This window comes from Equus asinus, chromosome 20, assembly GCF_041296235.1.
Source record: "Equus asinus isolate D_3611 breed Donkey chromosome 20, EquAss-T2T_v2, whole genome shotgun sequence".
Classification (NCBI taxonomy): Eukaryota; Metazoa; Chordata; class Mammalia; order Perissodactyla; family Equidae; genus Equus; species Equus asinus.
Genome location: NC_091809.1, coordinates 98,454,844 through 98,477,171, shown reverse-complemented (window position 1 = coordinate 98,477,171; position 22,328 = coordinate 98,454,844). Strand labels below are relative to the sequence as shown.

The 22,328-nt window shown below is 47.1% G+C and overlaps 1 protein-coding gene across 8 annotated transcripts in view; it reads right to left on the bottom strand.

The window, feature by feature from the left end:
• Positions 1-20,696, bottom strand: part of INSC (INSC spindle orientation adaptor protein) — a 128,580-nt gene extending 107,884 nt beyond the window's left edge. The window contains exon 1 of one of the 8 annotated variants that reach the window (XR_011495925.1): positions 20,472-20,693. Coding sequence is in view for 3 of the 8 variants with exons in the window: in XM_070491180.1 (XP_070347281.1) it covers positions 20,472-20,651 (180 nt within the window). In the remaining 5 variants the exon portion in view is untranslated. Of the gene's footprint in view, positions 1-18,445; positions 18,678-18,863; positions 18,997-19,159; positions 19,252-20,471 lie in introns of those variants that run through there. The other 7 variants (XR_011495924.1, XM_070491180.1, XM_014847818.3 and 4 more) reach the window with 7 other exon arrangements.
• Positions 20,697-22,328: the final 1,632 nt, after the last annotated feature.

The window sequence follows — 22,328 nt, the reverse complement described above, 5'->3', positions numbered from 1 at the left end:
AAGAAGAAGACAATAATTCCAAAGAAAGCATCAGGAGAAATATAGCTAGGATAGGAGCTGTTATTAAGCAAAACGCAACAAAAACACAAAACGAAACACAAACACAAATAAAACGATCAATAGAGTTAAAGTTAGTTTTTGAAAACACAAAACAGACAAACTTCTGGTAAGATCAGAAAAAAAAGAAAGAAAACATAAATAATCAACATTGGCAACAAAAGGGAATTTATCACTACAGATGCAGCACAGATAAAAAGAATATTATGGATATTATTATATGGATAGGAATATTATGCAACATCATTGAAATCATAAATAAACTGGATAAATTCCTAGAAAAATACAATTTACCAAAATTGACTCAAGAAGAAATAGATATAACTTATATATCTATAGTTTATAGCCACTGAATAAAGTAGTCAATAGTTTAAAATCTTCCCATAAGGAAAACAGCAGGCACAGAGTTCACAGATGAGTTTCTGACATTCAAAGGAAAGATAAATGTACCCAAACTCTTCCAGAGAATAAGAAAAACCACACTTCCATTCATTTTATGACATAATTTTAATACTGAAACTAAACAAGAACACAAGAAAAGAGATTTATAGACCAGTGTGGTGGATAAACATAGATGAAAATATACTAAAAAAAATATTATTAAACAGAATCCACCTATATGTGAAAAGGGTAATACATTATGGCCAAGTTGGGTTTAGCCTAAAAATACATGGCTGTTTTAATGTCAGAAAATAGATTAATGAAACTCACTACATGAATAGGCTAAAGAAGAAAAACCTTATGATCATCTCAATAGATGAAGAAAAATAATTTTAGAAAATTTAACAGCCCTTCATAATATAACCGTTTAGCAAACTAGGAACACAAGAGACCTTCCTTAAACTCATTAAAGAGCATCTACCAAGAAAAAAACATAGCAGGAGCAACATACTTAATGACGACATGTTGAAAGTATTTCCTGTGAGATCAGAAACAAAATAAAAATGCCCGGCTCCCATCAACTTCTATTCATTACTGTATTACAGATCTTAGCTAGCGTAGAAAAAAAGAAAATGTGTAAGAATGGAAAGAAACAAAACTGTCATTATTTGTCGTTTATATGATTTTCCACAGGGATGGCACATCTGCCGGTGCACAACAGCACACAGCCAAGGGGGCAAGTGGAGACTGAACTCCACTTCTGCTGTGCCCACCCAGCCACCACCCTACCCAGGGCTGGGTCCACCAGACACCGTGGCTGCAGTCCACTAGGCAAGCCAGGTCTCCATGGGTCTCTGTCTTCCCAGACATGCTGTCTTTCCCTAATTCCTATAAAAATGTAGCATGAACTGGCAAGTCCCCCTCATTGTCAATGTAGAAAACCCAAAAGTATCAAAACAAATATTTTAATTCATAAAAGGGCTTAGAAAGTTGACTAAAAATGAATACACAACAGTCAAGTATAGTCCTAGACACCAGCACAAACATAAAGTGAAATTCAGGAGAGAGAACATTAACAAAAGCAACAAAAATATATAAGGTATATAAAATTGAATCTTAAAATGTACAAGCCCTTATTGAGAAAATTATAAAATATTATTTTAAAAGATATTACAGAAAGCCAAAATAAATGAAGAGGTATTTCACATATATAGACAAGAAAATGTCAATTCACCATAAAAATGATTATAGCTTCCATACAATTCCAACCAAATCCCACTGGATTTTTTCCTGGAACTTGATGACTTGAATCTGAAATGTATAACCAAGATTATTCCTAAAAAAAGAAAAAAAAAATGAGGAGACTTTTCCTGCCAGATAATAAGACTTATTTTCAAATGGTAAACACAATGTGATATTGACCCTGGAATAAACTTAGAGAATTGAATAGCGAGCCCCAACTTAGCCAAAGCATGTGTGGAAACTTGATTAATGACAGAAGAGGGGGAAACAGAGGGAGACAGAGTCAGAGCACACACACATCCCAAATCACAAGCAGAAAGTGAATTAGGGTCAGGAGGGCGGGTGATGCCCACTATTGCTTCTGTCTGCTCTATGAGGGGAGAGCTCCTTCTGGCCCACACACTCCTGCCCCTGAGATTCTCTCTCACCCCAGAGCAAAGATCTAGCTGGTTTGAGCTAGAGAGAAACAGCAAGAGGGTTGCTCTAAGAGCCCCCTTCTGTGGACAGAAAAGGCCAGCCCACCTCCAGAACAAGCAGATGAAAAAGCTTCTCAAAATGAGAAAAGGAACGTTAATTAAGAAGATCTGGTATATGATCCTTTTAATGTGCTGTTGAATTCAGTTTGACTGATCAAGTGGGATTTAAGCCTGGAATGAATGGCAAGAATGGTTCAACATACACAAATTAAGACAAATGATCCACCACATTAACAGAATAAAGGATAAAAATCATATGATCGTCTCAACAGATGCAGGAAAATCATTTGACAAAACTGGAGGCTCTTTCATGAAAAAACGTCTCAACATATTGAGCACAGAAGGAACATACCTTAACATAATAAAGACCAGCTATGACAAACCCACAGGTAACATCATATTAATGGTGAAAAATTGAAAGCTCTTTCTCTAAGGTCAAGAACAAGACAAGGGTGTCCACTCTTACCACTCCCATGCAACATAGTACTAGAAGTTCTAGCCAGAGTAATTAGGCAAAAAAAAAAAAAGGGGGGGGGGAAGGCATCCAAATCAGAAAGGAAGAAGTAAAACTGTCTCTGTTTGCAGATGACATGATCTTATATACAGAAAACCCCAAAGACTCCACAAAAAATCCATTCAACTAATAAGTGAATTCAGTTAAGTTGCAGGATATAAAATCAACATGCAAAAATCTGTTGCATTTCTATAGACTAACAGCAAAGTATTTGAAAAAGAAATAAAAAAAAAACAAACAAAAATTCCATTTACAATAGCATCAAAAAGAATAAAATACTTGGGAATAAATTCAACCAAGGAGGTGAAAGATCTGTACACTGACAACTATAAAACATTGTTGAAGGAAACCGAAGACATAAAAAAAAGGAAAGATATCCCATGTTCATGGATGAGAAGAATTAATACTGTTAAAATATCCATACTACCCAAAGCTATCCACAGACTCAACGTAATCCCTATCAAAATTTCAACGGCATTTTTCAAAGAAACAGAAAAACAATCCTAAAATTTGTATGGCATCACAAAAGACCCAAAAGAGCCAAAGCCATCTTGAGAAAGAAGAGCAGAGCCAGAGGCATCATACTTTCTAATTCCAAACTATATTACACAACTACAGCAATCAAAACTGTATGAAACTAACATAAAAACAGACACATAGACCAATGGAAAAGAATCAAAAGCCCAGAAATAAACCCCCATGTTTATGGGTTGACCATGTATATGGTCAACTAATATTTGACAAGGAAGCCAAGAATACTCAGTGGGGAAAACAGAGTCCCTGCAATAAATGATGCCAGGATAACTGGATATTCACATGCAAAAGAATGAAATGGACCCCTATTTTACACCACTTACAAAAATTAACTCAAAATGGATTAAAGACTTAAATGTCAGACCTGAACCTATAAAACTCCTGGAAGAAAACATAGAGAAAACACTCTCTGACACTGGTGTTGGCAATGACTTTTTAAATATGACACCAAAAACACAAGCAACAGAAGTAAAAATAAAGAAGTGGGACCACGTTAAACTAGAACCTGCACAGCAAAAGAAACGATCAACAAAATGAAAAGGCAACCTATGGAATGAGAAGAAATATTTGCAAACCATATATCTAATACGGGGTTAATATCCAAAACATATAAGGAGCTGATACAATTCAATAGTACAAAACAAAACAAATAATCGAATCATTTTAATGGGTAGAGAGATTAAATAGACATTTTTCCAAAAAAAGACATGCAAATGACCAACATGTATATGAAAGGTGCTCAACATGACTAATCTTCAGGGAAATGCAAGTCAAAATCACAGTGAGCTATTGCCTTGCAGCTGTTAGAATGGCTGTTATCAAGAGGAAAACAGATACACAAGTGCTAGCGAGGATGCGGACAAAAGGGAACACTTGTACACTGCTGGTGGGGATGCAAATTGGTACAGCCACTATGTAAAATAGTGTGGAGGATCCTCAAAAAATTAAAAATAGAACTACCATATGATCCAGCAGTCCCACTTCTAGGTATATATTTGAAGGAACTGAAATCACTCTCTCAAAGAGAAATGTGCACTCCATATTCCTTGCAGTATTATTCAGAATAGCCAAGACATGGAAACAAACTAAGCATCCTTCATAGGGTGACTGGATGAAGAAAATGTGGTATACATGTGCAGTGGAATATTATTCAGCCATAAAAAAGAAGGAAATCCTGCCACTTGCCACAACACAGATGAACCTTGAGAACATTACTGTATGATCTCAAAGCTGAACTCATAGAAACAGTAGATTGGTGGTTGCCAGTGGCTGAGGGGTGGGGAGGATGCAGAGATGTTAGTCAAAGGGTACAAATTTTCAGTTATAAGATGAATCAGTTCTGGGGATCTAATGTGAGCATAGTGGCTATAGTTAACAGTGCTGTATTATATACTTGAAAGCTGCTAAGAGAGTAGATCTTCAATATTCTCACCACAAAAAAAGGTAACTATGTGAGGTGATGGATGTGTTAACTCATTTTATCATAGCACATTTCACAACATATACGTATATCAAGTCATCATATTGTATACCTTAAACTAATGCAACGTTATGTGTCAATTGTATCTCAATAAAGCTGGGGGAAAAAGGGAGAAAAAAAGGAAGACCTCGGCTTGGCCAGACATGCACCTCCCCGCTAAAACAGCCTACTGCGCTCACTAGTGCGGGATGTGGGAGGAAAGCTGCTCCAGGGGCCCTGCTCTGTGCCCTGACCTGCCCTTGCGTATCTGGGCACAGGGGCCAGCACAGCCCCTCACCACCGTGCCCGGGTTGGGTGGGGCCGCTCCAGGCTAAGAACGTGTCAACCTCACGTGGCACAGGCATGTGGGGCAGATGCTCTCATCCTGATGCTTCTGCCCCTGATGACGCCCACAACCCCCACCCCATGCCGTCCTTCTGACTCCCCTTCCCAAACCCAAAAGGTGGCACAAAAGGACAGAGACCAGCAGCCCAGAAACCAGCAGCCTCGTCTCAGCTCTGCCAGTAACCAACTTTGTGAACTTTGTCAAGTTACCTAACCTCTTGAGACTCTTTTCTCATATGCAAACTGAAGATAATAATATATCTTTGATTGCCTGGCACAATTGTTGTAAAGACCAAAATATAATAAAGAAGATGACACTGCTTTGTAATCCCTGTATGAGGTCATAAAAATAGGAGGGATTTTGTTAGGCAATGTGGTCTATGGAAATGAGTCTCTTGAAAGAACCAAACGAATGAATTTATAAGGGTGGAAATTCAGGCAAAGCGAAAAGTGAGCCCAAGGCCAGGATAGAAATCTGGAAGTTAAGGTCTTAAACAAAATTCCTGTTAGCATAATGTAAGCAAGAAACCTGGAATGTTATAAGAGGACAGGTCCTTGGGAATTGTCTTTTCCAATCCTATTGATTTATGCCAAGAGAAACAGAGACCCAGAAAGGGCAAATGACTTGCCCAAGTCACAGAGCAAATTTGTGGCTGAACCCAGACTAGAATCCAATATTTTTCTTCCCTTCCCCTCATTTTCTGTCTAAAACCTGGCCTAGTCCATGACGCCACCTTGGAGAACATAATTACCCCATATCTAAACAAAATACCACTGCCTTCCCCAGGACATGCACTGAGGCATGCTAAACTTGGGGACACTTATTTTCCTGTGTCTACCAGTTCAGCTTGCTCATGAGTATAACTCACGCCCCTCCATGTGGAAATCCCTCTGCCAACTCCACAGCACAAGACAAACCCAATGTGTTGACCAAGAGCTTAAGAACCAATTACCCATCCAGCACTGATGCAGACCCTGGAGCCTGGGCAGGCAGGGGCTATGGCCCGAATCCCTCTGACTTTTCAAGAAATTGTCTCCAGCTCAGCCCTCCCCACTAGAATCCTAAATGTGGGGATGGAGGCGCTTCAAAGGACAATTCCATGTGAAATCCTGTTGTTAAGTCATAGACTTCTGCAAGCCGTGAGGAGACAACAGGACTTCTTCTTATAGCATTGTCCTTCAGCTCCTTGGGACAGCAGCGGAGCAAATATGTGGGTCTGGTGAAGTCCCTGGGGGCCCAGCCTTAGGCCAGACCAAGCACTGGATTTAAGACCCAAATGTGCATCCCAGGTGCCCATCTGGAGGCTGTGAATCCCCTGTGGGCTGCTCTCTCTCAAGCTGGGCAGGGACTTTCTCTCTTGCAGTGGCCTGGGGCACAGGACATACCAGCCCCTCACCCACACCTGTCTCCTCTCCCTTGCTCTCAGAGGCACCTTCACGGCAGCAGCCCCCTCCACTCACTCACATTCACGGTCCCAGTGAGCCTTTGCCAAGGGCTGTGAGGATAATTGAGGCAGAACTGGTCACAGGCTAGGCCATACGAGTGCATGAGGGATCCGGAGCCAGGCTCTACCCCCGTCCACGGTCAGGTCTTTCTGATCCCACATCTGGTCCACTCTGAGACCAGTCTAACACCAGCCTTGGTCTGGGTCAAGAGGGCATCTGTTCTGCATCAGGCCCCAGCCGGATGATGGAGAAGTAGATGAATAAAACAATTTTCTTCTTCTTAGAATTTCCTCTTCCATTGAAAGAGATACGTAAATGCATAATTAAATAAAACATAGTAATTCCTCCAACATGAGTTCAAATAAGATGCTTGACCTTTCTCTGCCACAGTGCTCTGTGTGGCCTGGGACAATTAATGCCTTTTCTGGGCTTCCAATTTCTCATCTGTAGGAGGAGAGAGCTGGGTTAGACGAACTCCTACTCTGACTCTATGCTCCTACAATCCAACAACGCCTCCCCAGAAGCTTCTAAAAGAGTCATTCATGGCCAGAGTCCATACCCAAACCTTTCCCCACTTGCTCTGCCCAGAACCCAGGCTGCTCTGTGTTCTTTGTTCAAAGGCGGCTTCAAGTTACAGGAGACATCTGGAGTTTGTCCCCATGACAGCCACTCGCACCACCTGCTGCTTGTGTTAGCCATGAGAGCCCCCGCATCATTGCATACTTGCCCACTGTGCATCTGGGGGCCACCCCAACAGTCCTCCTAACCTCAGGGACCCTGCTGGCCATAAGGCTAAGAAGGCTTACACAAGGCAATTGCCTTCTTGCTTGCCTCCGAGCCCCCAGCATCCCTCTCTTTATTCTGATGTCAGCTTCAGCCTCTTAACACACAGCTCTCATTACACCATCTCCCTGAAAACCTGTGATGTCTCTCCAGTATTTCTCACCTCAGGCCTGAACTCCTCAGCCTGGTGCTCATGACTCCCTAGACCCTGTCTCCAGCCCACCTCACCTCTTTTGGCACTAATATCCCATACACCCAATGTGTCCCTTAGGTTCAAGCTTCAAGGCAAGCTCCCCGCTAGTCTTCAGGCCTGACTTGCTGTCCCCATCCATAGAGATTCACCTTAAATGTGGCCTCCTCCTGGAAGCTTACACTGACCCCCAGAGCACAGGGCACCCAAATACTGAAGTGCTGACACCATTCGTCTCGGGCTTGCCAGTGCCTGCTTGGTTTTCTAACTGACTGCTGATCTCCTATGGGTGTATCCTGTCTCCCCTGCTAGGAACAAAGTTCTAGAAGGATCTGTCCACATCTACCAGCATCTAGCATAACGCCTTACATGTCGCAGGCAAAGACTTGTCAAAAAGCAATGAAGACAGCTGGACAGATCACTGAGGGACAGAAGAATGGATGAATAGCCAGGAAGAGCCTCAGACATAGGCAGTGCTATGTAGACATTGGTGGAATAAAAAGTGAAAAGGAAGGATAAATGAATGAATAAGTGGACCTTGTGCCAGCCACCTACGTCTCTCACTTGTGTTACTACAGCAGGCTCCTACCTTATCTTCCTCCCCAATCTCAAGAATGTGTTCTCCTCACAGCAGCCACAGCGTGTCATTTCCCTGCTCAAAACCTTCCAGTATCCATCCACGTCATTCAGATTGAAAGCCAAAGTTCTCCAAATAACCTACCCGATCTGGCCCCCGTTATTGCACTGATCTCAACTCCCCAGACTTTCGTTTCACTCCCATCACATTGACCTTCATCCCGTCATACTGACGTTCAGGGCCCCCCTCACACGAACCTCAGGACTTTTGTCTTTCTTCTCCTATTTGACTTTTCTGCCCCCAAATATTCACATAGCTCGCCCTTTCACTTCCTCCTGGCCTCTGTTTAAATATCTGCTTATCAGAGAGACTTTCTGACCCTGTATAAATGTACAAACCCCCTCCCACCCTTAGAACTCCCTTGCCATGCTCTATATTTCTCCGTAGCACTGAAAACCGTCTGCATACTGTATATCAACCTGTTCACTGCCTGTCGTCTCACACCAGAAAGCAAATTCTCCCACAGCACACGTTCTGCCCACTGCTGTATCTCCAGTGCCAAAAACAGTGCACGGCACAGACTAGGGGCTAAGTAGATAGTTGGTGAGTGGATGAATGAGGGAGAGAACAAGTGAATGAGGCTGTAACTCGGATCCTTGGCATCTTCGGGCATTTTTCCAAGATGCTCTTATCTGACGTGGCTGTCATTGTCCTGTGTCTGCTCAGTTCCAGCCTGCTCCATGTCACGGCAGATGGACGGCACACATTCTGGGGGCTCTTTGTAAATGACAAACCTCAAAGAACTGAAAGAGTAGCTTCTGGCGGGGCAAGGCCAGGATTAGTCTACTGCCTGGTTTCTAAACGCCACATTTTTAAATCCTGCTCTCTCACCCTCCGCCTAGCCTCTCTGCAAATTCCACAGGGTTAAAAGTGCGATCCTGGTAGAAAATGAAGAAGAAAACAAAAGCATCCTCTTTTCCATGGTGGGGTTCATAGGGAGGTATGTTTCTCCTTCCCCTCTGGGCCTGAGCCTGGAGCACCTCTGCAGAGCCCAGCTGCCACCTTCTATCTCTCTGATCAAGGAGCCTAATTCCTAAGCTCTCATCACCACTGAAAGAGCGGACAGGACTCTAGAAAAAAGCAGAGGTGACATAAGAGGAATAATCAGCGTGGCAGGTTCTGGTCTCCCTCTCTTCCTGTTAACACCCTGCAGTCACACATGGCCCAGCACTCAACCAGCACAGCGACATCTCCCCACCTCGATGGTCTCCTTGCCTGGGCTTCTGGCTGTGAGGACCATACGAAAGAGAGATGAAGGAGAGGGGGTGACAGTGATTCAACAGCCTTGAGTCACACTATAAGTCCAAAACAAAGTCTTGTTTGTGGATGGATAGGTGGGTGCCAAATGGGCTAGTAGGCGGGTAAGTTACTGCGTGCAGGCAAAATAGATAATTGAATAAGTAAGAGAGGAATGCAAGAGTGAGTGAGCCAGAGTGACTGAACGGGCTCTCTGTCCTAGTGTTAATGGTGTCTTTGCAAGGATGGCTCACTGGGCTTGAGAAGACCCTCTCTCCGAATTCTCTTTTAGGCCCATGTCTAGTGCAGTCTCGGGGTGAGGAGGAGGTTGGCAGCTCCAGACTGATGTGAATCATGCAAGTAACTCTCAAGTTCCCAGGAGTCTTCATGATTTGTAAAGATCATGGTTTGTAAAGATCCTTTGTACAAGCAGCCAAGTCAGGACCAGCTGGAGGCCCTTGGACCTCCTACCTCATCTACAAACAAGAGAGGGGTTGATGGAGAAGCCATAACTCAGTGACGCCATGTGACTTAGCCAGCTCCTCCAGGGAGCTCCTAAGAATCATCCAGAAACTAGACATTACCTATCACCAGTCCCCTAAAACCTCCTGAGTGACAACGTAATCTGCCTGCCCAGAAGGTGGTAAGATCTTGGAGAAGCAGAAAGGCACCTCAAATACAACATGTCCTAAAATGAATTATTCCCTCCTCAGACCTGCTTCTCCCCTAGAATTTTTATTCTACTGAATGGCACCACCATCCATCTCATTTCTCAGCTGATAAAACTTCATTCATTAATTCATTCAACAAACGTTTGTGGCATGTGTCAGTAACATGCTAACTGAAAGGAGGCACATGGTGTTTTATAACCCCTTATAAAATGGGATTTGAGCCAATCAGGGAGGTCATGGAAGGGACAACTGAGCTGAGAACTGACAGATAAGTAGGAATTCAGTCTGTGAAGACATGAAGGAAGGGCATTCTAAGCAGAGGAACAGCAAATGCAAAGGTCTATGGCAGGAGAGAGCCTGACAGGCCCAAGAGACAGACAAGGCCAGTGCAGCAGAAGACAGAGTAAGGAGAGTGCTGGGTAGGAAGATGGAGGAGACGGTGGCAGGGGTCAAACAAGACCTTGCAGGACCTGTTAGAGTTGGTCTTGGAACCAGCCCGTTGCTGAGTGGTTAAGTTCACACCCTCCACTTTGGCGGCCCAGGGTTTTGCCAGTTCGGATCCTGGACGCAAACATGGCACTGCTCACCAAGCCATGCTGAGGCTGCATCCCACATAGTAGAGCCAGAGGAACTCACAACTAGAATATGCAACTATGTACTGGGGGGCTTTAGGGAGAAGAAGAAAATAAAAAAAGAAGAAGATTGCCAACAGACATTAGCTCAGGTGCCAATCTTTAAAAAAAAAGAGAGAGTCGGTCTTTATCTTAAGATCAATAGAAAACAACTGAAGTATTTTTAAGGTAAGAAATGACACGAACCGAGTTGTGTTTTGGAATGTACTCTGGCTCCTGGGTGGAGAATAAATTTCAGAGACCCCACGTGGAGATAGGTGGACCAGTTACAAGGCTCCTGTGGTACTCCAGAGAGATAAAGATGGTACCTTGAACCAGAGTAATGCAGGTGGAGATGGAGAGAAGTGACAGATTTGAGAGAGATTTACAAGAGAGCATCCAAAGACTTGGTGATGGAGTGGACACGGGCTTTGAGGGAGAGAGGTGCGAAGGGCGATTACCAGCCCTCTCTGACTTGTGCAGCTGCATAGATGAAGGAGCCAGTCAATGAGATCTGAAATACCACACAAAGAGGACCACACGTGAATAGAATAGTGCAGAAGAATAATGCAGAAATCCCATTTTGGACATGCTGAGTTTGAAGGCCTTTGAGACATCAATCTGAGAGACCCTTTGACTCCTTAACCTCCCTCCCTTTCTGCATTCAACCTGTCACCAGATTCTACCTCCTCTCCACTCTGTCTTAATTCAGATCCTTATAATTATTTCCTAGATTATTAACACAATCTTCAGGCTCTCTCTCCTGTTAATCCATCCATTCCACACTTTCTAAAGGATTAATGAGGGAGGCCCTCGCTGACCAGCCAATCTAAAATACTCTTACCCTACTATTCTCTATCTCAGTTGGTTTGGACTTTTTTCTTTATAAAAATATATCCTAATTTGTTGTATTTTTCATCTAGAAATAAATATGGACATATACATCTACGTCCTAGCTCTGCTAAGAGGGCATAGAAGCAATGACACACTAAAGGCAAGGGGCACAGGTAGCCCCACACCTTGGTTTCCAAATGCCATTCTCCACTACAGGGAACCAGGGCTCCTTGGAGAAAAGGCTCATTCCAGGGCTGGAGCAAAGAAAGGATGAAATGAGCTGGAACATCTTGCCACTGCAGATAGTAAGGAAGGGCTGAGAGAATCACGGGGACAAGTCAAAAAGAAACAGGGGCCGGTTCACAGAGCCTCCCACTGATCAAATCTGGGGCAATTTGAACATCAGAATAAAATATACTAATTGATTATAACCCATTGAATAAATAAATTACGAATCCATGAGTCCATAGTAATGAAAGAAGGAAGGGAGGAAAGAAGGAAGAAAAGAGAGAAAGAAAGGGAGAAAGGAAAGAACTTTCTCACCAGTGTGTGCCAACTAATAAATATAGAAGAAATGATGGATTCAAAAGTATCAGTGATGATAAAATTAGTGGGTGAAAGTTTGATGAGGAACGGGCTATTTACATAATTTCAAAATATCGCTCCACAAATTACTTATTAATTACAAAGGGAAAAATAGTAATTTCATAGTGGAGAAACTGGTGAATATCATCGCAAGCAAGTGACGAAGGCTTCCATCACCAGCACTGGGACAGTCCCCGCATCCCGTGCCTGCTGATACGATAAACTCGCCTCAGTGATATTCCTGCCCAAAATGCATAGCTTGAATCTAATCATGCACAACCATCAGATAAACCCAAACTGAGGGCTAGTCAACATAACAACTGGGCTGTACTGCCCAAAGACATAAAAGTCAAGAAAGAAAAAGTAGGGGAATTGCTCTGGATGAAAAGAGACTGAAGAGATACGACAACTAAACGCAGTCTGTGGATTGGATCCCAAATGGGGTGAGAGAGGTAAAGACATGAGGACAGAATTGTACTGTGGTAAGAGAACATCCTTTTTTTAAGGGAATACACATGGAAGTATCTAGAAGTAAAGAGACATCACGTCTCCAATTTACTCTTAAATTGATCAGAAATATGAATATTTTCTATGTATTCATATATCATATGAACTGCACACAAATAAAACTATAAGTACAATAACAAATGAGCAATAAACTATAAATTATATAGACATACAAAATATACGTAAAGAACAAAAATAATGTATTTTTATGTTATTGGAGAGAGAGAATGAAAGCAATAAAGTAAATGGAACGTATTATAAACGATTAAGGGATATGGATAAAGAGGGGTTTCTTCTACCTGTCTTGCAAATTTTCATTAAATTGATATGATACCAAAACGAAAAGTCACATAAAAATTATTTGTTTTATGTTTGTTGAATGAATGAATGATCCCATATCCAACCATGACCCTCCCCTTCTTAAAATACCTCAGTGGCTGCCCATAACCATCATATAAAAATTCAAACACCTCAGCACAGCCTTCAAGGCCTGACATCCATCAGTAGCCCTTTGTAATGTCTCCCATCTCATTTCTCATCAGTACTGACCATCCACACTACTCACTCCAATCTTACTAACTGCTTAAAGTCCCCCACGCTTACCATACTAGACAGGGCTTCTGTGCCTTAGCATGTGCTGGCCTCTCAGCCTAACATGCTCTCCTCTTATCCCCCTGGCAACTTCTCGCTGTGTTTGAAGATCCAGACCAAGAATTTTCACCTCTGGGAAGGCCCCTCTGATCACCCTAGTTGGCGATGATACTTCTTCTGATCCACCAATACCTCCAGTACCCACCATGATCATGTCCCACAGACAACCCTGTCACTCTTGGTTTACAAGGCTCTCTTGCCACATGGTCTGATTGCCGCATGAGGACCAGGATAGTCCCTACTCACCTGTGTGCCCAGTGCCTTGCACAGGTCATGACACATCACAGGATCTCAATTAATATTTGAGGCATGAATAAGTGAATAATAATGTCTGAACTTTCTGCATCTCCCAAGAGAGCCCCTGACTTCAGTTTTTTTCAATATCCTCAAAAAATACGGAAGAGTGAGGGAAATCATTTTACACACAAGGAAAGTGAGCCCCCAAGGGTGAGATAACATAGTGTACACAGAGGCTGGGCTAGAACTGGACTCCAGATCTCTTGTCAATCAATCAGTCTGGTGTTCTTTTCCAGAAGGTGGGTGGGTGGGACAAGAAGGAAGGATATGCCATTTGTGGCTCACCTGTTCTATGCTAGACACCATGCTTCAAATAAACTTGCTAGCTCTAGCATCACCATTGCATTATGAGGAACCCCATTTTACAGATGAGGAAACTGAGGCTTCATGTCAACACTGACTACAAAGCTGATGCTCTTTTCTCTGCACGCTGTCAACATGTGTGGCCCACCTCTGACCCTCCATCAGAGGACATGAAATGACCTGAGTTGATCATTCTGTCCCTCAACCACGTCTTTTAAACCAGCGCCACACACATGCCCACAATGCAGCCACACCCTCAGACCACAGGCGGCATTTCACATGGTGTCCAAACCCCGGATATTTGGTTTGTAAGACAAAACCTCCGTTCCTCCTGCAGAAAGTGAACACTGTACCCAATTACCCAGCCAAACTGCTGACGCCTACAGACGCTGCATCATGCTGAACAGGGTCTGGTCTGCCCAGAGACGTCCTCAGGGGATCCAGCACTCCCCTAGAGCTTGGCACTGAGGCGATCATGGAGCTGGGGGAGGGAGGACCAGGCTGGTTGGATCACAGAGTCTGGGTGGAGACTTGGTTCCCAGGATGGAGATTGGTCCAGGGGAGAAGTGAAGCCACAGAAGCCCAGTGCTGCCCACTCGGAGGGAGGAGGGGATCCCTGGCCCCCACCCCCAGCCCAGGAGTCCTTCCCCACCCCACCCCTGCTTCCCACAGAGCAGTTCCATCTGAGGCTGGGAAGGCCAATGATGCTGATGACATTCAGATCCTGGAGCCAGACAGAGAAGTCGGGCACTTAGCCCTTCCCCAGTTGGCCCAAAGGGGTGACTTTTCCTGCTTTCAAGGTCTGTGAACTGAGGAGTGGTCAGTGGACATTCACCACAGACTCCAGTGTCAGACAGACCTGGGATGGAATTGTTGCTGGCTCTGACCTGGGGAGAATCTTTTAACCTCTCTGTGCTTCCGTTTCCCTGCCTTTAAATAGCAGTCCCTGTCTCACAGGGTTGTTCTAGAGGATTCATGAAACAAAAGACGCAAAGGGTCTGATGAAGGGGTTGGCCTTTAGTACATAATAAATGGAAGTCATGTGCGTAAGCCTTCCCCCACAGAAGTTCCGACCACCTCACCCGATGCGCTCCTGCTGGATTTTAAACCTGTTTCACTTGGTTGGGCTTAAAGTCCAGAGAACAACCAGAATCCTCAGCAGAGATGCAATCAAGTCTTAGTCTTACCCTTTTGAGATGCTATTTACCTGGGAAGGAACCAACTCCTCACCCGCACCAGCCCACCAGCGCATCACTCCATGCCAGGCGTTAGAGTCACCTTCACCAGCTCACCAGCATGTCATTCCACGCCAGGCATTCCCAGAGCCTCAGGCCAAGGATTCGTCTTTCCCACTTGGTCACCAAATGCTTCTGGGAGGATTAGTCTTAAATGTGGGCAACAGCCACCAGTGGGGGGTGACCTAAAGCCTACTGAGAAGCAATGTCCCAACACGATGCCTGAAGGACCCCCATGAGAGTCCTTCTAAGCCTTCTTTAGTGCTAAGCACTGTCCCCACTGTTCCCCTTTCCAAACATCAGCAGCCTTGGGCAGGGTAAGATTATCGGCCTTGGCGTGAATTAGAAGTTTCACCAGCTTTGCCACTTGGCTAGAACGCTGCCCTGCATTCAGATGTCCCTGGTGACCCACATCTCTTACAGGTAAGAGGTAACAAATAATTCCCTAGCCACTTGGCCTACTTGAGACCCCCTTGATGGGAAGGAGGAAGGAGTGAGCCTCACAGATCCACGAAGAGGCAGAAAATCCGCCTTGTGTTTCTCCACATTCCCAAAGCCGCGTTCCTTGTCCTGAACTCGGGCTTCAGAAGGACCATCCCTGATCAGAGACCGCGTGGTCCACGCAGAGGGAAGCAGAGCTCAGGTCCAAGAGATACAGACCTCCCAGCAGAGCCCTGGGCCTAGCCAGGGTCACATGAAGAAGGGGTGGCCGTGGGGCCAGGGCCAGGCTTGGGGCAGGAGTCAAACTCCTTCGGGCACCCAGACACTCACGCTTTTGAGACAGGGAGGAGCTGGCAGCTGAGGCACTCAGAGCAGGGGGCATTTATCAATGGCCCAATTCATTCTCAACAATCCCCATTGTCTGAGCCAGGACAGAGATGGGCATTATCTCTCAGAGCTGCAAGGAAGAAAAGCCCCAAGACATGGTCACGAATCTGAGTCCAAAGATACAGAAGCCAAAATTGAGACATACGGTTTGAAAACCAGCTGAAATATTTGAAATTGAAGATGTCTCAAAAAAAAACCATGCAACATAGCTCCCAGCCTCAGAGACCAATAGAATGCTTAACTGCTGAGTCTTCATTTATTAATCTAATCTCTTTCTACAAAGGATGCAAGAGTTTATAGTTAAAGATGTGCACACTGTAAAGTTGTTAAAGTAGGAATTAAAAGTCAAAGTGAGGGTTCCAACTAACACCGTTACTAGGATGGAGCAATACGATGGACTAAGAGCTTCCTAGGAGCCAGAGTAAGAAGGGAAACACACAGGTTATGCCATGTGCTCAAGAGTCACAGAGACCTGTAGAAACCCCTTGAGCACTCTACACTTCAATTTCCTTGTCAGGAAAAAAAAAATGGGACTATTAACCTAATAAGGTTGTTGCAAAAATAAAGCATATGTTAAAGACTCCATAAATAGTTGTCATTATTATTACCATTACTCCGCTATCTGATTTCTCTCCTTTAAACTGGAACTGTGTTCACTTGTGGGGTTGCCCTGATGCTCTATGATTCCGCATGGTTGCTCTGAAATTCTGATTGACAGGTATATGTACTTGATTTATTGAAAAACGGGGAAACAGCCTGGGACTCACCACGACTCCTCCAGTTTTCCAGAGTCTTTTCTTGAGTCCCAAGGTGGCTGGGGACCCCCACACAGGAGGAGGCTGGGGAAAGCACGCAGACTTCCCTCCATCATCACCTTCACGCTGCAGAAAGGCTGCCGGGCTCACCACAGCCTGCCCTTATTTAAGCTTCCCCAGGAGTCAGGCCGAGGCCAGGCCAGGGAAGGGAGACCCCAGCACCTCCCTCAGGAGATGGCTGGAGCCCACCTGCTCGCCTGCAGATTGGGGCAGTTGGCAGGCTGAGAGCTCAGGCGCTCCTTGGACAAACCATAAACACCGAGGAAGAAGAAAACCAATGTCATCTTTCTAACTTCCCACCTGACGGAGCACATTTAGTGTGGGCACCTCATTGAAGCCTGTCCAGAGGAGAATGGCCAGGATGGGAGAAGTCTAGAGGCCATGATAATAATAATAATAATAATAACAACAACAACCAGCTGATACATGGGGCACCCACTCTTCCAAGCACTGTTTAGTGTGTCCCCAGAAGTCCTCAGGGGAACAAGAAAAGAGATGGCCACTGGAAGAGGAGAGAGGAGCAAAGCAAAGGCTAGCCCTCCCGACCCAGCCTGCGGAGGGGAGACGCAAACACGGCTGATTAAAACCAAAGAAGAGAAGGAATCGGCCCAGCTCAGCTCACCGCTCCTCGCTGTCAGACAACCGCCCGGGCCCAGCTTGCAGGCTCACTGCTTTTCTGCTGCAGGGGGTCCAGAGTGTAAACCAGAGCCTGCAGCAAATCACAGGTGCCGAGCTCGCCTCAGCCTTCCAGGCTGGCCCTTGCACTTCTAGGAGGGCGAAAGCTGCTTTCGAGTCCCAGAGCCCGAGGGCCAGGTTCCAAGAATAGCCTCAGTTCCAGGTCAAATGGAACAACCTGAAGGCACTGTACCACCAGCTGCCCTGACCGCCCCAGCCAAAGCTTCTGACTTAGGACATTCCCGACCGAGGCCAGATTTTTGGACTCATTGTCCAAGGTGCCATATGTTGGCTAAAGGGGAGCATAAAAGGGGGCCTGGAGAGTGGGTCAATCCAAGGGCGCATGTTCGTGTATATGCATATCTTATATGGGTAGGTGCATGTTGCATACATGTCACTGTCCACATATACATGTTGCAAGTGGGTGAGTGTTTGCGGGGATGTCCTGAGAGGAAGTGTGTGCAAGGCTGGTGTGTGTGGGCAGGAATGCGTGGACACGTGAGGAGCTGTGTGCGCATAGGTGTGGGTGCCCCGCGCGTGTTTGTGGATGGACTTGGCTGTGTGGTCCGCTCATCCCCTTGTCCTCCTGCCTTTCCTCCTGGCATGAGAGTGGGGGCCCCCCTGGCTGTCTGCCCAAGCCTGGCCAGCCAGGTAAGGCTGTTCAGAGTCCCATTCACTCCAGTGTTGGCTCTGAGCTCCTGTCTTCCTCAAAGTCCTGAGAAACCAAAGCTGCATGACCCACAGAGAAGACGCCCGAGTCGGGGACAAGTCAGGTCACCCTAGAAAGGCTGGGTTCAGGTAACACTTCTTACCCCCAGCTTCTGCCTTCCCCCGCTCACACACGCACGCATCCATCCACACACGCAACCGCTCAGCCCACGTGCAGCCTTCCCACCCCACACGCGAATGCACTTCCAGGAGAACAGACACGGTCTACACAGGGCAGCACGTGCCACACAGACACACATGCCACCTGGGGGCACACCCCAGGCCCACACACACTGACACTCTCCACCCACACTTACGCCCTGGGACACATGCTAGAAAGTTCCACATGCTACCACACCAGCCCAGACACACTCCCTCCAACTGGCAATCGCTCCACTCACAAGCACTCACACTGACACACATACCTACTATCCAAATAGTCACAAACGTGCTGTGTCCCCGACTAGGCTGGCAGATCCCGCACCGGCCCCTGAGCTGTGTCTGCCGGCGGAGCGCGTCTACTTACTCTGAGCGAGCGGCCGGACGGGCGGGCGCAGCGCGGGCGGTGGCAGGACGCGGCCGGGCTCCGGAGGCCGTGCGAGTGGCCCTCTCCGCCGGCCCAGCCCCGGGGGCCGCCCGCCCCGCCCGCCCCCGGCGGCGGCAGGACCTTCCACAACAGCGCGCTCGCTGCCAAGCCTCTGTCCCGCGACAGCCACCGCTGCCTGGAGTCTGGCCGGGCCGAGAGGCTATTTTGGTGCCCCCGGAGGTGGAAACATCGCTCTCTCGTTTGTGGAGAGCACTGGAATGGGGACGCGGTCAGGGCTAATTAGAGACCTGGCTCACCTCGGGGCCGGGGTGGGGGGAGTCACGGCGGGCAAGCCCCCGGGAGCGTCGGAGCCGACCCGGCGGGGGTGCCCACATGCGCCTCGCGTGCCAACATCTGCACAGGGAAGGAAATGCGCCGCGATCGTTTTCCTTGGAGCTGAAACTGAACAAGGAGGGGTTTGGGCGCGGTGCACACGTTCTGCCCAGGGAGCCGCCAAACTTTGACCAGCCCCCAAATGCCTGGAATGCGATTTGGTTTATTCACCACAGGTGCTTCCCTTTGGAACCTAAGTCACCCAGATAAAATCACCCACCTTCAGGTCGCTGGTCTGCCAAAAATTACAGACGATGCTTGCAGAGACTCCTTCTAACTTGGGGCACGTCAAACTCCCTCTCTAGACTTCTTTGTGTCAGATGGCCAAGTCTAGAGAAGCCTGATTCCTACCCAAAAGCTCAGGAATGTTGCATTCTTGAACTGGAGGGAGGCTGCAAGGCCATTCCATCCAGCTCCCTGCACCCAGCCATGAATCCCCGGCGGGTGGAAGGGGGGCGCCTGGAGGGCCTCTACCCACTCCCACTCTCGGGCATCACCAGGGAAGAGCAGCCCCTAGCCTCCCAAGCTTGAACCCTCTTATTGGCAGGAAGTTCTCCTTGGCGTCTAACCTAAATCCCTCATGTGCAAACTATGCCCACGTGTTCACATTATGTGTTCAGGGACAGGGAGGCCAGCCCCATCTCCATGACACAATGACTGCTCCCAGGTCCATTGCAGCCTCCTCTTCCTCGATGTTAGTGTCCCTGTCCTTTGTCAGGCCCTGGCTAAGAATGACTGGCCCCTGGGACTGGACACATGGCAGCTCCTGCCATTAGCTCAACTGCCTCAGTGGTCCGGGCACGCAGGCTCTGTGGGTGCGCTGTCACTCCCCTCAGACAAGCCAGCTTCGACTCCAGCCTCCATCCATCTAAGACAACCTGATTCTAGTCTCCAGACCCTTGAGAGGGGCTTCAGTTCCTATCTCAACAAAGGCCATCTTAGGGCCTGGGGACAGAGCTTGGGCCCCCAGCCACCCACCTGGCTGGGCACTCGCACTGGAGCCACAGCCTTCCTCAAATGGGGAAAGTTTGCAGAATCTTTTCTCTGAGTCAGTTTCTGGTGGGTCAGATAGTGTAATAACGTAATCCAGACTTTGTCCTCAAAGAGACCTGACTTTACATCCTGCCTCCACTGCTTTCTAGCTGTGTGTCCTTGGACAAGTCACTTAACCTCTCTAAGGCTCAGTTTTCCCATATTTTCAGTGAGGATCATGATAATCTCTGCCTACCTCATAAGGCTGTTAAAAGTATGAGATGAGATCAGGGATGTAAAAGTATCTGGAAATCTAAGATGTTTTTTAATATGCTAGAAATAGAATGAGGCTTAGATCATAAACAGGATAAATGTTAGCAAAAAACCTTAGAGATCTTTTATTTCTAGGTCCAAACTCTGTGCCTGGGTTTCAGGGCAAGAGAAGAACAGTTTGCTAGGAAGGATTTGCTAGATGTTTCTTTGCAGCACTTGGTATGAATGCCCCCCACCCTGCATTCCCCAACACACACACACAAGCACACGCTTTCCCAGATACATACAGCACAGCCCAGCCTCCTGGTTTCCTGTTGGCCCCATAGGCCCCATAGGCTCCAAGGGCCTGTACCCTCGCTGGCTGCCTCTCCATTGCCAGGGGGCCGCCTCATGGCTCCAGTCTTGGCCGCAGCACTCCAAGTCTCCCTAGAGAGGCCCCTGCATGCAGCTCCTCTCTCCTTGCCCATCCTTCTGGGCCATGGCCCCAGCAAGGCCCGCAACTCAGGGCAGAAGTGGCAGAGGCCTTCTCCAAGCCAGTTCAGAACTGAGGCTGCCCAGGGGAGCTCAGAGTTGAAGCCTCACCCCCGACCCCCTCCCTGCTGCCTGCCTGGCTTCCCAGTGCTGTCCTGTTTAATTCTTAATGGAAATTCCATCCCCGGCGCTGGCCCTGGCTGGCTCAGGGAGTCTGGGCTTGGGCCAACAGCAAACTCCACCCAGAGACAGGGGCCTGCTTGGCCATATAAATGCAGACACGCACATGTACACATGTACACACACACGAGCCGAGAGACATGCCTGGAGACATTCACAGACTCAGAGATGCTCACCCGGACACAGCCATACACAGAAAGACAAAACGCATTATCATCACTAACGTTTATTGCATGGTACCAAGTACTTTGTAGGTATCAACATCTTTAATCCTCACAATACCACTAGGTTCTGGTATTATTCCCAATTTACGCATGGGGAAACTGAGGCACAGGGAGGTTAGGTAACCTGCATTAGGCATCTGGTAATAATAACCTAACACAAGAGCACCAGGAACTGTGCTAAAGGGCTTATGCACATTTTCATTTTGCCACCACAGTAACTTTTTGTAGAACTTATTATTATTCCCATTATACAGACAAGGAAAATGGAGGTCAGGTAGTTTGAATCAGCTGCCTGTGGCCTCACAGCTTGTGAGATGAAGGGAGACTCTACACAGATGTGCACGGGAGCCTCCTGGGTGAACGGGGAGGCATACGGATAGAGAGAGACATGCACACATTCGGAGGCACAGCCACAAATGGTTTCTTCTACCAAAGCAGGTGCCTCAGGAATGGTCCAGAGCTGGATGAGACAAAGGTCCCCTCTGGCCTGACTCCATGTTCTTCTTCCCTCCCAATGGCCAAAACCAGCTCCATCGGCTTCACAAGTCACTTCCGGAAGAGCAAGTTCAGACCTAAATGAAGGAAAGATTTCAGGTTTACGGTTCAGTCAGCCAGGTCAATAGTCAAGCCCCAGCCTCAGCTCCAAAGCCGGTTTGCACAGCATCCCCTACATGGTCCCTGGAAGAAGGCTCAGGGGCGCTCTGCTGAAGGGATCATGTAGGGTGCACCTCCGAGGCTCTGGGCACTATCCAGAGGCTGGCCAAGGAGGGCTCCCAGTCCACTGGCCCAGATAAGGCTGGACAGAGCCCACAGGACAAGGCCCAGCACGAGAGCCAAAGCCCCAGGCAGAACAGAGACTGCGTTGCCCAGAAGAGCTGCAGCCACGCTACAGAGAGATGGTAAGACTTTGGTGGGGGAGGAATGGGGAGAGGAGGGGCAAGGCCACAATGGGGGGCAGGTAGCAAAGTCCAGAGCCCCCGGAGTTGAGGGAACAGGCCTGCAGATGAAGAGATCAGAAGAGATAGAAGTCCGGGGACTTGCCCACTGCTTGAAGTTTCCCCACTAAGCTAGACATCTCCAAGCAGAGGCTGTGCTGGCCTGGGACTCCTCCAAAGCAGTCCCACTAGCAAGCGCCCAGGAAGGCCTGTCCTATCCAGGGCTATCTCTATTGTCTCCCGTGGTTCCCCCCACCCCATCCCAGGATTCCCCATTGTTTCTGCTGTCATGAGCCCATCTACTCTGTGGTCTGAGGGCAGCTCAGCATGGCAC